We start from the raw sequence: 12,904 nt of genomic DNA, 5'->3' as shown, positions 1-12,904 counted from the left end.
TCACTTTCTTCATACTTGCACTGCTGTCATTAATGGTCCTTTTCAGTTCCCTGCAGTAAAACCATCAACATGCCAGTCTGCTTACGAGGTGTATCTTCCTCTGATGGCTTATAATGACGATTTAACAGATATAATGTACATTTAAGATGGCTATGAGAATAGCTGAAGACAAAAGGGTGTTGAACCTTTACACCAATGCTTAAACCTTTAGTCCACAATAATACACTCTCAGTCTCAATCTTTATTCATGTATATGTTGCTGGTATCACTGTGACGAGCTTTGGTTGAATGGATACACAGATTGCTAAGAGTCAGAGGTGTTGTTGGTCTTCAGTGGGAGATGGTGCATATGGAAAGCAATATGATGTCAATGTGAAACTTCAGCAAATAAGAAAGATGTGAATGGTACCAAAAAACTACCGTACTTTTGTATTCAGTGTTTATGAGGATGCACTAAATGAAAGTGCAGTGTCTCTCACGTCCTCATACTAACATGTCCAAATTGCACTTCTTGACACTAAACTAGTGTTCTTGTTTATTACGTTTCTTTGTGCACACTATTTTCCGAACATTTCTAAGTCATACTTTAAAAGATTGTTGGGGAAATGTTCCCAGCGTCGCCAGCGCAATGACGCCTATGAATATGTGCAATAATATATATATATATTATATATGCCGTCCAATAGATGTGCAATAATATACCCTGGCTAGAAAGATAGATGGATATACTTGATTTATCTAATTTGGGAAAATATTTGTGTTGCAGAAGCATTGTCCCTCAACATTAAAATGCAAATACTTAAAAGTGAAATAGAGAAATACAATTACAAAATGTAATGAAAATGGAAAAATAGTAATCAAATACAAGCAATATAAGAATATAAATGTTATGGATAATAAAAAAATTTCTTAAAAAAGTCGAAAATACTACAGGAGCATAGACATACTGTACATACGGCAGTGTGTCAGTCAGTAGGGGCTTGGACTGGGAGCTGTAGGGTCGCCGGTTCAAGTCCCCGACCAGAACATTAAAATATGGCGAGAGAGGACTGGCTCTGCTACTTGGAGATGGTCCCAGTTCACCTCCTGCCCTGCCATGGTGCCCTTGAGCAAGGCACCGGATGCATGTGTGGACCATTAAAGAGGGTTTCACATCTATAGGTTTCATCCTTTATATCTACAGTCTATGGTTAATCTCCCAATTCTTCTTCTTCTTCTTCTTCTTCTTCTTCTTCTTCTTATTCTTCTTCTTCTTCTTCTTCTTCTTCTTCTTCTTCTTCTTCTTCTTCTCTTCTTATGCAAATAGGATGGTATATAATATATATATACTACTATATCTCTCAGGATGTGTATTTTGTAAGTTGTGTAATTTAAAAAAATCTTAAATATCTTTTATCAATGCTTCTTGGTTAATATTAGGCTGTCTTTTAGGCTCTTTTCTTGCTGTAACAAATTTAGAATTCTGAATACAGCAGGTGGCGGTAATGCACTTTTAACGCCGGTTACCACGCGCCATTAAACAAACAGAAGAAGAAGAATGACGTCACAGAAGAGGTAAAAAAACATGGCTGCCCCCGACGGGTCGAGACGTTTTTCTTAATTTGAAGTGTTTAATATCCACTTCTGAACGGTAAGTGTCATATTATTGCGTGACAGCGAGTTTTAATATACTTAATACGCCTATACACGTTGTGTTGAGGTCACTGATACGTAAAATAAGGCCATATTCACAACGTAAAAAAGTGAAAAGTGATCCATGCTGGCTCCACCACGTTTGTTTTCCTGAGGTATTAAACCACATTTTTCTCCCTCAGTATATGCGTGTATTTACTCAGTTTTATTAAGCTGCGAAATCACATTTTTAAATGTAATATTTCGATAAAGCAGTATGGTTTAATAGTGATGTGTTTTAGGGACGTTTTGATGCACGTCTGAAGTCAGAATAGGCACACGTTATTAATAATGAAAACACGATGACAGATACCATGGTAACACACAACTAAGTAGCAGTACAGTTTAAAAAACAAGGACCATATAAACATATAGAAGTAGCTGGTACTGTTAACGGAGTAAAATCATTGCAATACAACAACAAACATGTTTTAAATAATGTTTTTAAAGGTGTGGCATTATGGTCTCCTAATCAATCTTATGGATGCAATTTTGACCTTAATCTTAAGTGGGGTTTTTCTGTGGTTTTTAGTATTTATTGCTAATTAACTATTTTATTAAAGGTGGGGTATGTCATTCACTTCAGAAACACCTTTTGTTATTTTCCATAGAATGCTCTTAACATCCCGACAGCAATGAATATATTAAATGCTTTGACAATAAATACATAGAAATATTTCATCTGTGGAAGCCGTGGTGCTGTAAAAAGCTCGACCAATCATCTGAGCCGGCTAAAGTAACTGGATGGCCTACCTGCCTGTCAGCCTTCCACCTGGGCACAAACGTATCTGTGCCCTCATTGGTCGTGTGCGCATTCATGTGTGTTGGAGGAGGGGCTCTGTGAGGAAGTGGCAGATTTTTTTCAGCTGCGTACTTTCAAGTTCTAGCGCACTCGAGCTGGTTTCTCCGTTCTTACCTACCCCACCTTTAATACCATGTTATGGATTTTACCTGTGAGAACAAGTGAGTTGTATTCAGTTAATGAGTTAAGATGGGTTAATGTTTCAACAGATCATGCTTACCATGGACAAAGCAGAGAACATTGTGCCACCTGCTGAGGAGGAGCAGATGGAGGAAGAAGGAGACAAGGAGGAAGAAAAGGTAGATCAGGAAGAAGGTAAACAAGAAGATGATGGACCGCAGGAAAGTGGAGTTGAAAAGGAAACGAAAGAAGAAGCCGTGCCGCCGGCTGCAGCTCAAACCAAAACGGCTAAGAAGAAGAAAAAGAATCCCTTTCCTGTGAAAACCAAAGAGAAGAGGCCGGACGAAGGCCTGAACCTCAACAACGAGGTGGTGAGGATGAGGAAGGAGGTGAAGAGGGTGAGAGCACTGATCTTCAGGAAGATGACGCGACAGGTTGCCGCCCTGAAGAAGATGAAAGGCACGGAGATGGAGATCGAGAAAAACAAGAGGAGGGCTGCCAGACTGCTGGAGGAGGTCCACGCCATGAAGGGCCTCTCCCCTGACGTGGTAATGATACTACTACAGTGTTGCCCCCAGGCTTACTGCTTTGGGGGGGGGGGGGGATATATATGTTTAAATCGTCTGGAGCAGAGAGGAGCCGTGGGTTATTGATTAATGCATCAGTGTTTCAAAATTACTAAACTCACAACTTGGAATGAAAGCGTTTATTTAATAAAAGAAAAGTGACAGGAGATAGAGATTAGTTGCAATTTGGTGCTATATATATATATATATATATAAAAAAATAATTTGTCCTCCAAGACAATGGTAGGGGAAACACTGTAATGATAATTCATTCTATGTGCACCCACGCACACCTTACAAGTCATAAAATATTCGAAGGAAAGGTTTAAGACGGTACAGAAGGACCGTAACGGGGAACATGGAGGACTTCCCAGCGTAACTTTAATACCTTAGAGCAGGCGGGTCGAACTCAACTTCATGGCGGGCCACAACAGCATTACGGTTGCACTCAAAGGGCCGGTTGTAACTTTAAGACTATATAAATATATATATAAATAAAATAACGTAGTATACTACATTATTACCCAAAGCAGCAGAAGAAGAAGTGACGTCAGCGGCTCCCTCAGGGACTTATTCCTGTGAACGCGATCTACGAGATAGTTCCGGGGGAAAGTACTTAATGGTGGAATATCGGACAGTCAAAATGCATCCCTGTCATTGGTGGAGGATTCTGGGAATCTGCACACGTCACTCTATTACACAAGTAAAGTGTTCAGAGAGTGAAATGTTGCTTTACGAATTTCCACACTTGATGCTGTCCCCTTGATTTAAATTTCAGATACCTGTATTCAACTGAATTAGTTTAGAGAGGAAACATTTAGACTAAAATGTAAAGATTTTTCATCGACTAAAACTGGACTGAAACGTTTTGAGCTGTCGTCGACTAAACGCACTAAAATGTGACTAAAACTAATAAATATCTTCTTCTAAAGACTAAATCTAAAATAGCTGCCGAAATTAACACTGGGGTAATAAGCAGTACTTTAATATGCAGTACTTTAATATGCAGTACTTTAATATGCAGTACTTTAATATGAAGTACTTTAATATACAGTACTTTAATATGCAGTACTTTAATATGCAGTACTTTAATATGAAGTACTTTAATATACAGTACTTTAATATACAGTACTTTAATATGCAGTACTTTAATATGCAGTACTTTAATATGAAGTACTTTAATATACAGTACTTTAATATGCAGTACTTTAATATTAAGTAATTTACTATACAGTACTTTAATATGCAGTACTTTAATATGAAGTACTTTAATATGCAGTACAGATGTTGTACTTTAATATGAAGTACTTTAATATGCAGTACTTTAATATGCAGTACTTTAATATGAAGTACTTTAATATACAGTACTTTAATATGCAGTACTTTAATATACAGTACTTTAATATGCAGTACTTTAATATGAAGTACTTTAATATGCAGTACAGATGTTGTACTTTAATATGAAGTACTTTAATATACAGTACTTTAATATGAAGTACTTTAATATGAAGTACTTTAATATACAGTACTTTAATATACAGTACTTTAATATGCAGTACTTTAATATGAAGTACTTTAATATACAGTACTTTAATATACAGTACTTTAATATGCAGTACTTTAATATGCAGTACTTTAATATGAAGTACTTTAATATACAGTACTTTAATATGCAGTACTTTAATATTAAGTAATTTACTATACAGTACTTTAATATGCAGTACTTTAATATGAAGTACTTTAATATGCAGTACAGATGTTGTACTTTAATATGAAGTACTTTAATATGCAGTACTTTAATATGCAGTACTTTAATATGAAGTACTTTAATATACAGTACTTTAATATGCAGTACTTTAATATACAGTACTTTAATATGCAGTACTTTAATATGAAGTACTTTAATATGCAGTACAGATGTTGTACTTTAATATGAAGTACTTTAATATACAGTACTTTAATATGCAGTACTTTAATATACAGTACTTTAATATGCAGTACTTTAATATGAAGTACTTTAATATGCAGTAGAGATGTTGTACTTTAATATTAAGTACTTTAATATGCAGTACTTTAATATGCAGTACTTTAATATTAAGTACTTTAATATGCAGTACTTTAATATGCAGTACTTTAATATGAAGTACTTTAATATACAGTACTTTAATATGCAGTACTTTAATATACAGTACTTTAATATGCAGTACTTTAATATACAGTACTTTAATATGCAGTACTTTAATATACAGTACTTTAATATGCAGTACTTTAATATGCAGTACTTTAATATACAGTACTTTAATATGAAGTACTTTAATATGAAGTACTTTAATATACAGTACTTTAATATGCAGTACTTTAATATGCAGTACTTTAATATACAGTACTTTAATATGAAGTACTTTAATATGTAGTACTTTAATATGAAGTACTTTAATATAAAGTACTTTAATATGCAGTACTTTAATATGCAGTACTTTAATATACAGTACTTTAATATGCAGTACTTTAATATGAAGTACTTTAATATGCAGTACTTTAATATGAAGTACTTTAATATGCAGTAGAGATGTTGTACTTTAATATTAAGTACTTTAATATTAAGTACTTTAATATGCAGTACTTTAATATGCAGTACTTTAATATGCAGTACTTTAATATGCAGTACTTTAATATGAAGTACTTTAATATACAGTACTTTAATATGCAGTACTTTAATATACAGTACTTTAATATGCAGTACTTTAATATGCAGTACTTTAATATACAGTACTTTAATATGCAGTACTTTAATATACAGTACTTTAATATGCAGTACTTTAATATGAAGTACTTTAATATGCAGTACTTTAATATGCAGTACTTTAATATGCAGTACTTTAATATACAGTACTTTAATATGAAGTACTTTAATATGCAGTACTTTAATATGCAGTACTTTAATATACAGTACTTTAATATGCAGAACTTTAATATGAAGTACTTTAATATGCAATACTTTAATATGCAGTACTTTAATATGCAGTACTTTAATATACAGTACTTTAATATGCAGTACTTTAATATGCAGTACTTTAATATGCAGTACTTTAATATACAGTACTTTAATATGCAGAACTTTAATATGCAGTACTTTAATATGCAGTACTTTAATATGCAGTACTTTAATATACAGTACTTTAATATGCAGTACTTTAATATACAGTACTTTAATATACAGTACTTTAATATGCAATACTTTAATATGCAGTACTTTAATATGCAGTACTTTAATAGGCAGTACTTTAATATGCAGTACAGATGTTGTACTTTAATATGAAGTACTTTAATATGCAGTACTTTAATATGCAGTACAGATGTTGTTGTTAACGTGTGTTCAAACTGTCCCCAGGTGACCAAAACAGCTCTCCAGAGGAATCTGAACTTTGAACACGTGTGTAAAAACCCAAAGTCTGATATATCTGATCGGGCCACGGCGCGCATCGCTACTCATCCTCAGTTCCAGAAGAAGATCGAGGCCATCAAAGCTGCGGTGAAGGCCTTCAAAGAAGAGCGGACGAAGGGAGGAAAGCAGGCAATTAAAGAAAAGCCGCAAAATAAACCTCTCAAGCTGACGCCTCAGACGCCGGAGAAACAGGTGGAGCGCAAGAGTGAGAAAGTGGAGGAGGAAGTGGAGGTGGAGCGACAGGAAGTCATCGAGGATAAGAAAGTGGAGGATATCGTTAAAAACACTGACACGGTAGCTGTTGTCGAGCCTGAGAAGGGAAGCGTGGAAGCAACTCCTTCGGCCGATGTGGAAATAAAGGAGATGCCCGAGTCTAAGATTGAGAAGGGAAGCGTGAAAGCGGCTGAAGTGGAAATCAAAGAAACGCCCGAGTCTAAGATCGAAAAACCAGCCGCGGTAAAAGTAAGCGAAGAAAAGGACGATGTGAAAAACACGCCGAAAAGTAACGTCGGAGAGAAGAAACCGGAGACGAAGCCGGCGCCCGATTCGCTCCAGGAAACGAGGAAGGAGGTGGAGAGCGATTTGGAGATATCAGACGGCGAGGAGAAAGAGTACTTTGACGACAGCACGGAGGAACGATTCCACAAACAGTCCTCTCTCTCGGAGGAAAGCGACGACGACGGCGGCTTCTTCGTCGGGAAAGTGAGAAAATGCAAGAGGAAGAGAAAGCAGAAGAGTGGAGATGGGGAGAAGGCACACGAGAAAAGCGAGGCGAAGAGTTCAGACCCGGTTCAAAGTGAGCTGGATGAGCTGGAGGCCAGGCTGAGGTCGAAAAAGAACTCGTTCCAGTCCGTTTTCTGTCCGTCCCTCTCTTCGTCTGGAGGGGGGAGGGGGAGAGGGAGAGGGGGGGATAGGTTTATGAGTCGAGGGAACCCGAGGGGTGACGGAGGTCCAAATAGAGCTTTCAGACGAGAGGCCAAGTTCCAAAATCAAGAGGAAGACGGAGGAGGAGACAGAAATGCAGGCTCCAAGCCGTCAGAGGGGGGGTTCAGGGGGAGAGGTCGAGGGAGAGGAGACTTCACGAGGCAAGGCGACCGGAGAGGGAGGGGAGACTTCACGAGGCAAGGCGACCGGAGAGGGAGGGGAGACTTCACGAGGCAAGGCGACCGGAGAGGGAGGGGTGCACATTCCCAGCAGCCACCAGAAGAGGCTTTGCATCCGTCTTGGGAGGCGAGTCGGAGAAGGAAGGAGCAGCAAGGACAGATCCTGGCCTTCCAGGGCAAGAAGATCAAGTTTGCCGATTAGTCGGTGGAACATTTAGCCGAATACTTCGTGGTCTGTCGTCTGTCGTCATTCGGGACGTCTGGTTCAGCGACACATGTGTTGTGCCATGAATGTAATCATTTCCTAAACGGTAATAGAGTTTGCGCTGAACGTGATTGATATAATAAAACATAACGTCATGTCCTGACTGACGTTGTTATGAAATGTTACTAATATATTTATGTAATCGTTTTGATGGATGCTTTGTTTTCTTCGATGTGAAGCATGCAAGTAAACAACATGTATAACACTGTGGGGGCCGCCCCTCCCTACAGGCCGATCATGCAGACTGCGGAGGGGGCCTCGCGGAGGGGGCCTCGCGGAGGGGGCCTCGCGGAGGGGGCCTCGCCTCGCGGAGGGGGCCTCGCGGAGGGGGCCTCGCGGAGGGGGCCTCGCCTCGCGGAGGGGGCCTCGCCTCGCGGAGGGGGCCTCGCCTCGCGGAGGGGGCCTCGCCTCGCGGAGGGGGCCTCGCCTCGCGGAGGGGGCCTCGCCTCGCGGATGGGCCTCGCCTCGCGGAGGGGGCCTCTCGCCTCGCGGAGGGGGCCTCTCGCCTCGCGGAGGGGGCCTCTCGCCTCGCGGAGGGGGCCTCGCCTCGCGGAGGGGGCCCTCGCCTCGCGGAGGGGGGCCTCGCCTCGCGGAGGGGGCCCTCGCCTCGCGGAGGGGGCCTCGCCTCGCGGAGGGGGCCTCGCCTCGCGGAGGGGGCCTCGCCTCGCGGAGGGGGCCTCGCCTCGCGGAGGGGGCCTCTCGCCTCGCGGAGGGGGCCTCGCCTCGCGGAGGGGGCCCTCGCCTCGCGGAGGGGGCCCTCGCCTCGCGGAGGGGGCCCTCGCCTCGCGGAGGGGGCCCTCGCCTCGCGGGGGGGGCCTCGCGGGGGGGGCCTCGCCTCGCGGGGGGGGGGCCTCGCCTCGCGGGGGGGGCCTCGCGGAGGGGGCCCTCGCCTCGCGGAGGGGGCCCTCGCCTCGCGGAGGGGGCCTGACCTCGCGGAGGGGGCCCTCGCCTGAGCCGACAATGCGGCGCACCTATGCACTTATGCGGCGCAATCAGTGTGGCGTGGCACGGTTTCTCCGCTGCGAGGCTCCACTAGCACCCCCCCCCCCCCCTTCGACGCTCGCAAAACAGAGGCCCTCATCATATCACTTTGCGTGGGGCCTCATGTTGGCCAGGCACGGCCCTGGTGTTATGTGAGTTTACTATGAATGTCTTGACGTCTCTTGTAAAAAATGTTTACATTATTGGCACAATTTCCACCTCGATATCAGTCAGGACATTTTAGTAAGTTATGTTTTTATTCCACTTTCAATCAAGTTAAGTGCTTATTACATTTAGAGGCTTTTAAACGGCTTTTTCCATCCTCAAAAGACAAACAGATTAAAGTGTTTTTATTCCTAAAGCTGATTTGATTCTTAACTGTGAAATGCTTTACCATATATTTGATGTAATAGTTTGAGGAACAATTAATGTGTAAGAATACTTGAGTTAGAAATGTAATGGTAGGGCTTTAGGAAATATTGTTGTTCTTTCTTGTAATTGTTTCTTTAATGTATAAACCGGTTAGCCGTTTCACTGCTTTGCTCCCGGTTTTGCAAAATAAACATTTGAAGAAATTGATGTATGGTCATAAAAACATGATTATGAATTTGTTTCCTTGTTTTTCTGTACTTGTCCCTTACTAATATATGTGATTAATAATCAATATAAAATGTATAGGTAGGCACAGGTTTGATATACTCTATTGTCTATCTTTAGTCCCTGAAAGCTACATTAAATAATTACATTCATAAATCTCGTTTCTATCGTGAAAACAGACACGTTATATATAACGTGACGCGTCCTAAAACCCGGAAGTAAGCTGCGCGTGGGCACCTTTATAATAATGTTCTAATCGATAGATTTATGATTTGAAAATGATAACAGTAAGGTAGACGTGGATATTATCCGGCTGAACAAAACGTGATCCGTCTCTGATCAATATGGAAAGGTAAATAAAGGACTGGTTTCTAAATATGATTGAGTTTGTAAGTTAAAGTGTCTCTGATGGATATGACTAAAGTATTTTAAAGTATTTAGAAAGTCACAGTCCGCTGTCTCTGTACACAAAACCTCCCTGTCCCTAAATAATAGCAACATTATCAGAATCACAAACACTTTTGTTTGTAAACCAATTCAAGAGACATGTTAGAAATAAAGAAACACACTTCTGATTCATTTAGAAAAAGGGAAAACAATATCACTCGCTTCTACCTGGCCGGATCCAAACATCAACAAGCTGATTGTTTACACTGTTGCATGCACGGGTGTAACTTTGGTTTGAGACGGGACATGTGACCTCGCCGACTGTTGCGTCGGCGAGTTCTCCTGCGTCTTGGCCACACACCGCAAAGACTTCAGCCGAGCACGTACGAACGCATGCGTGAGTGGCAGAGATGTTCACAAGTCTTTTTTTGCAAGTCCAAGTCAAGTCTCAAGTCTTTGGTCACGAGTCCAAGTCAAGTCTTTGTGGGGTGAGACTTGATCAAGTCTCAAGTCTTTGGTCACGAGTCCAAGTCAAGTCTCAAGTCTCTAAAAAAAGAAAAGTCTCATGTCTCTTCTGGTTGTAATAAGCCTTCTATTGTCTGCTGCTATCCAGTCTGTTAAGAATATACTGCACACTATATCTAAGAAATTCAAAGCATTGACTGTGTTATTATCACTCCTATATCTATTAGCATACAGTATCAGTACTGATTAGTTGTTTGTTATATGATCACTTTAAACAAGCTATTGCAATATGATTAACGTTACAGACCTTTTTTATGTCATGTCAAGAGTTGGATGTCAACGCCACTCAACTCAAACAAGTGTGACAAGCAATTCACTAATCTTTTCAAATATTCAGTTACAAAGCTAGCAGCAAGCTAAGTTAACATTACATAGTGCTGAGCTAAACATGTTTGCTAACCGTCCATGCGTTAATGTGACTGACGGACCTCTCCGGGTGAGTTTTCAAGTGCCTGATGAAATTCAATCCCGGCTAAAGTAACTGGATGGCCTGCCTGCCTGTCAGCCTTCCATCTGGGCACACATTTATCTCGTGCCCTCATTGGTTATGTGCGCGTTCGTGTGTGTTGGAGGAGGCGGGCTCTATAAGGAAGTAGCAGCCTCTAGCAGATTATCTCCGGTTGTGTATTTTGTGTACCTACCCCACCTTTAATACGCCAACACTAGAAAACACAATGATTGTTCACGAGTCCCAACACACGAGTCCAAGTCGAGTCTGAAGTCTTTTGGTCACGAGTCCAAGTCAAGTCTGAAGTCTCTGTGTGTGCGACTTAAGTGCGACTCGAGTCCGAGTCACAGACTCGAGTCCCCATCTCTGGTGAGTGGCATTAACTCTCCTTACCAGCAGGTGGCTGTAGTGTGTATTCGTCATTCAAAAGAGGCAACGGGAAGACAGAGAAGAAGAACAGACTGCGTGATAACCAAGAGAAGAAGAACAGACTGCGTGATCTAAACAAACAACAAATAGCGTGTGCGTTCCATGTTCACTCTCGTCCATCGAAAACATGTTTCGTGCGGTACTGGAGCTTTCAGCCATTGGAGTGAAGACATTCTCAAGCAACCGTTTCGCTTCTCATGCACTGATTCGCTCGCTGAACAGCCAATCAGAGTGATTTCTCTGTCAGACTGCCTGTGGCCGACGCACGGCCATGAAAAGCCAAATAAGGCATGTCACAGCCGACGCTGCGGGACACACCAAATTGAGTTTGGGCGACAGGACACGCTTCGTCGTCCGACAAACGAAAACGGCCGATTTCAGCCTGGTGTGTCAGGGCCTTCATCTGCCTGAGGCTCCAGGCATCAACAAGCGTTATTGAAACTTATTCTGTCCGACCCGTCACCTTATTATTTATGAACAAGTCATCGTTGAAGTCTGTAATAACTACTGAACATGTCTGAGGGGTTTTATCGATAGCAGATATCTGATGGCTGATGGTGTGTGTCGTGGCTCGGTAGCTCCTGATTCAAACCACCGGCCTCGATTAAAACCTACAATATACAAGACTGTTGACGGCCTAGTTATTGTAGAGGATGAGTTACTCAACTTCCTGGCGGTTAAAATTAAAACTATGACCCAGGACGAGATAGTCCTTGTAGCCTCTAACACCTTTGAATCCGAATGGATCGAGACTTCTAAAAAGACGTTGTTTGAACTCTGTCCTGAAACCAAGCAGCGGTGTGTGACCTTTAAAGGCAACCATAAGGATGCAAACAATATCAAAAGCTGTCTAAAAGTACTAAATGAATGCGGTGAAAACATCCCCCGTTTTGTCTCCCACTACCTGGATGAGCTGCCGCCGGTTACGTTTAACAACCTGGATGTGTCCAACCTGCTGAGCAAGATGGAGCGACTGCACAGCGAGGTTTGCGCATTAAGGCACGTAGTGGAAGTTCAGGCAGATATCGGTCAGAACCTGCGTGCTGTGGCTGCGACCATGGACAGCAGAGTTGCTGCCGTAGAACGCCAGTTGGAGCCGAGTCATGGTGGAGGACTGGCTGTACCAAGTGACGCTGAAATTACCTGTGGGAGCGCTCAGGGTGATGGCCAGGATGGTGCGGTGTCGGTGAAGGATGCGAGCCCCCCCGGCTCTTCTACTGATGTACATCCCAACTGTGTTGACCCGCTCGCTGCGTCAGGGACCGTGAGTGCCTGTGTGAGCCCTGGAGGAACTGCGGTAAATTCGCAGGTATGGAGTCAAGTTGTGAAACAGGGCCGAGGTCGGAGGAATAGGGCCGAGGGCCAGTCTGCCTTATCTAAACAGCTTGTTGGGAAACCTGAACGGAGGATGCCTAAGCCTATTGTTGGCACTGCTGCACAAGGGAATATAAAAGTGATCCGTACGAAGTTGGTGAGTGTTTTTGCTACCAAATTCTCGCCAGACCTTGACGCTGAGACACTGTCCGAATATCTAACTGAACAACTCGGCCGTGATGTTAACTGTC

At 42.1% G+C, this 12,904-nt stretch overlaps 1 protein-coding gene across 2 annotated transcripts; it reads left to right on the top strand.

Annotated features, from left to right (window-relative positions):
* Nucleotides 1-1,542: 1,542 nt before the first annotated feature.
* Nucleotides 1,543-8,266, top strand: srfbp1 (serum response factor binding protein 1). Of its 2 annotated transcripts, XM_071204754.1 has the most exons (4): nt 1,543-1,630; nt 2,683-3,141; nt 6,551-7,730; nt 7,767-8,266. In XM_071204754.1, the coding sequence occupies exons 2-4, from the start codon at nt 2,686-2,688 to the stop codon at nt 7,907-7,909; spliced, it is 1,779 nt and encodes a 592-aa protein (XP_071060855.1). In that variant the 5' UTR covers nt 1,543-1,630; nt 2,683-2,685; the 3' UTR covers nt 7,910-8,266. The 2 variants fall into 2 exon arrangements, with proteins under 2 accessions (XP_071060855.1, XP_033950334.1); XM_034094443.2 differs by having other exon boundaries at nt 6,551-8,266.
* The last annotated feature ends 4,638 nt before the right edge of the window (nt 8,267-12,904 follow it).

This window comes from Pseudochaenichthys georgianus, chromosome 11 (genome assembly GCF_902827115.2).
Source record: "Pseudochaenichthys georgianus chromosome 11, fPseGeo1.2, whole genome shotgun sequence".
NCBI lineage: Eukaryota > Metazoa > Chordata > Actinopteri > Perciformes > Channichthyidae > Pseudochaenichthys > Pseudochaenichthys georgianus.
This window is presented reverse-complemented; position numbering and strand designations above follow the sequence as displayed.

What these genes read in the sequence shown, in the direction of transcription:
- srfbp1 (XM_034094443.2), top strand. Translation starts at nt 2,686, where the DNA reads ATGCTTACCATGGACAAAGCAGAGAACATTGTGCCACCTGCTGAGGAG. An exon ending in AGGGCCTCTCCCCTGACGTG is followed by an intron (nt 3,142 to 6,550) that starts GTAATGATACTA and finishes AACTGTCCCCAG; the next exon opens with GTGACCAAAACAGCTCTCCA.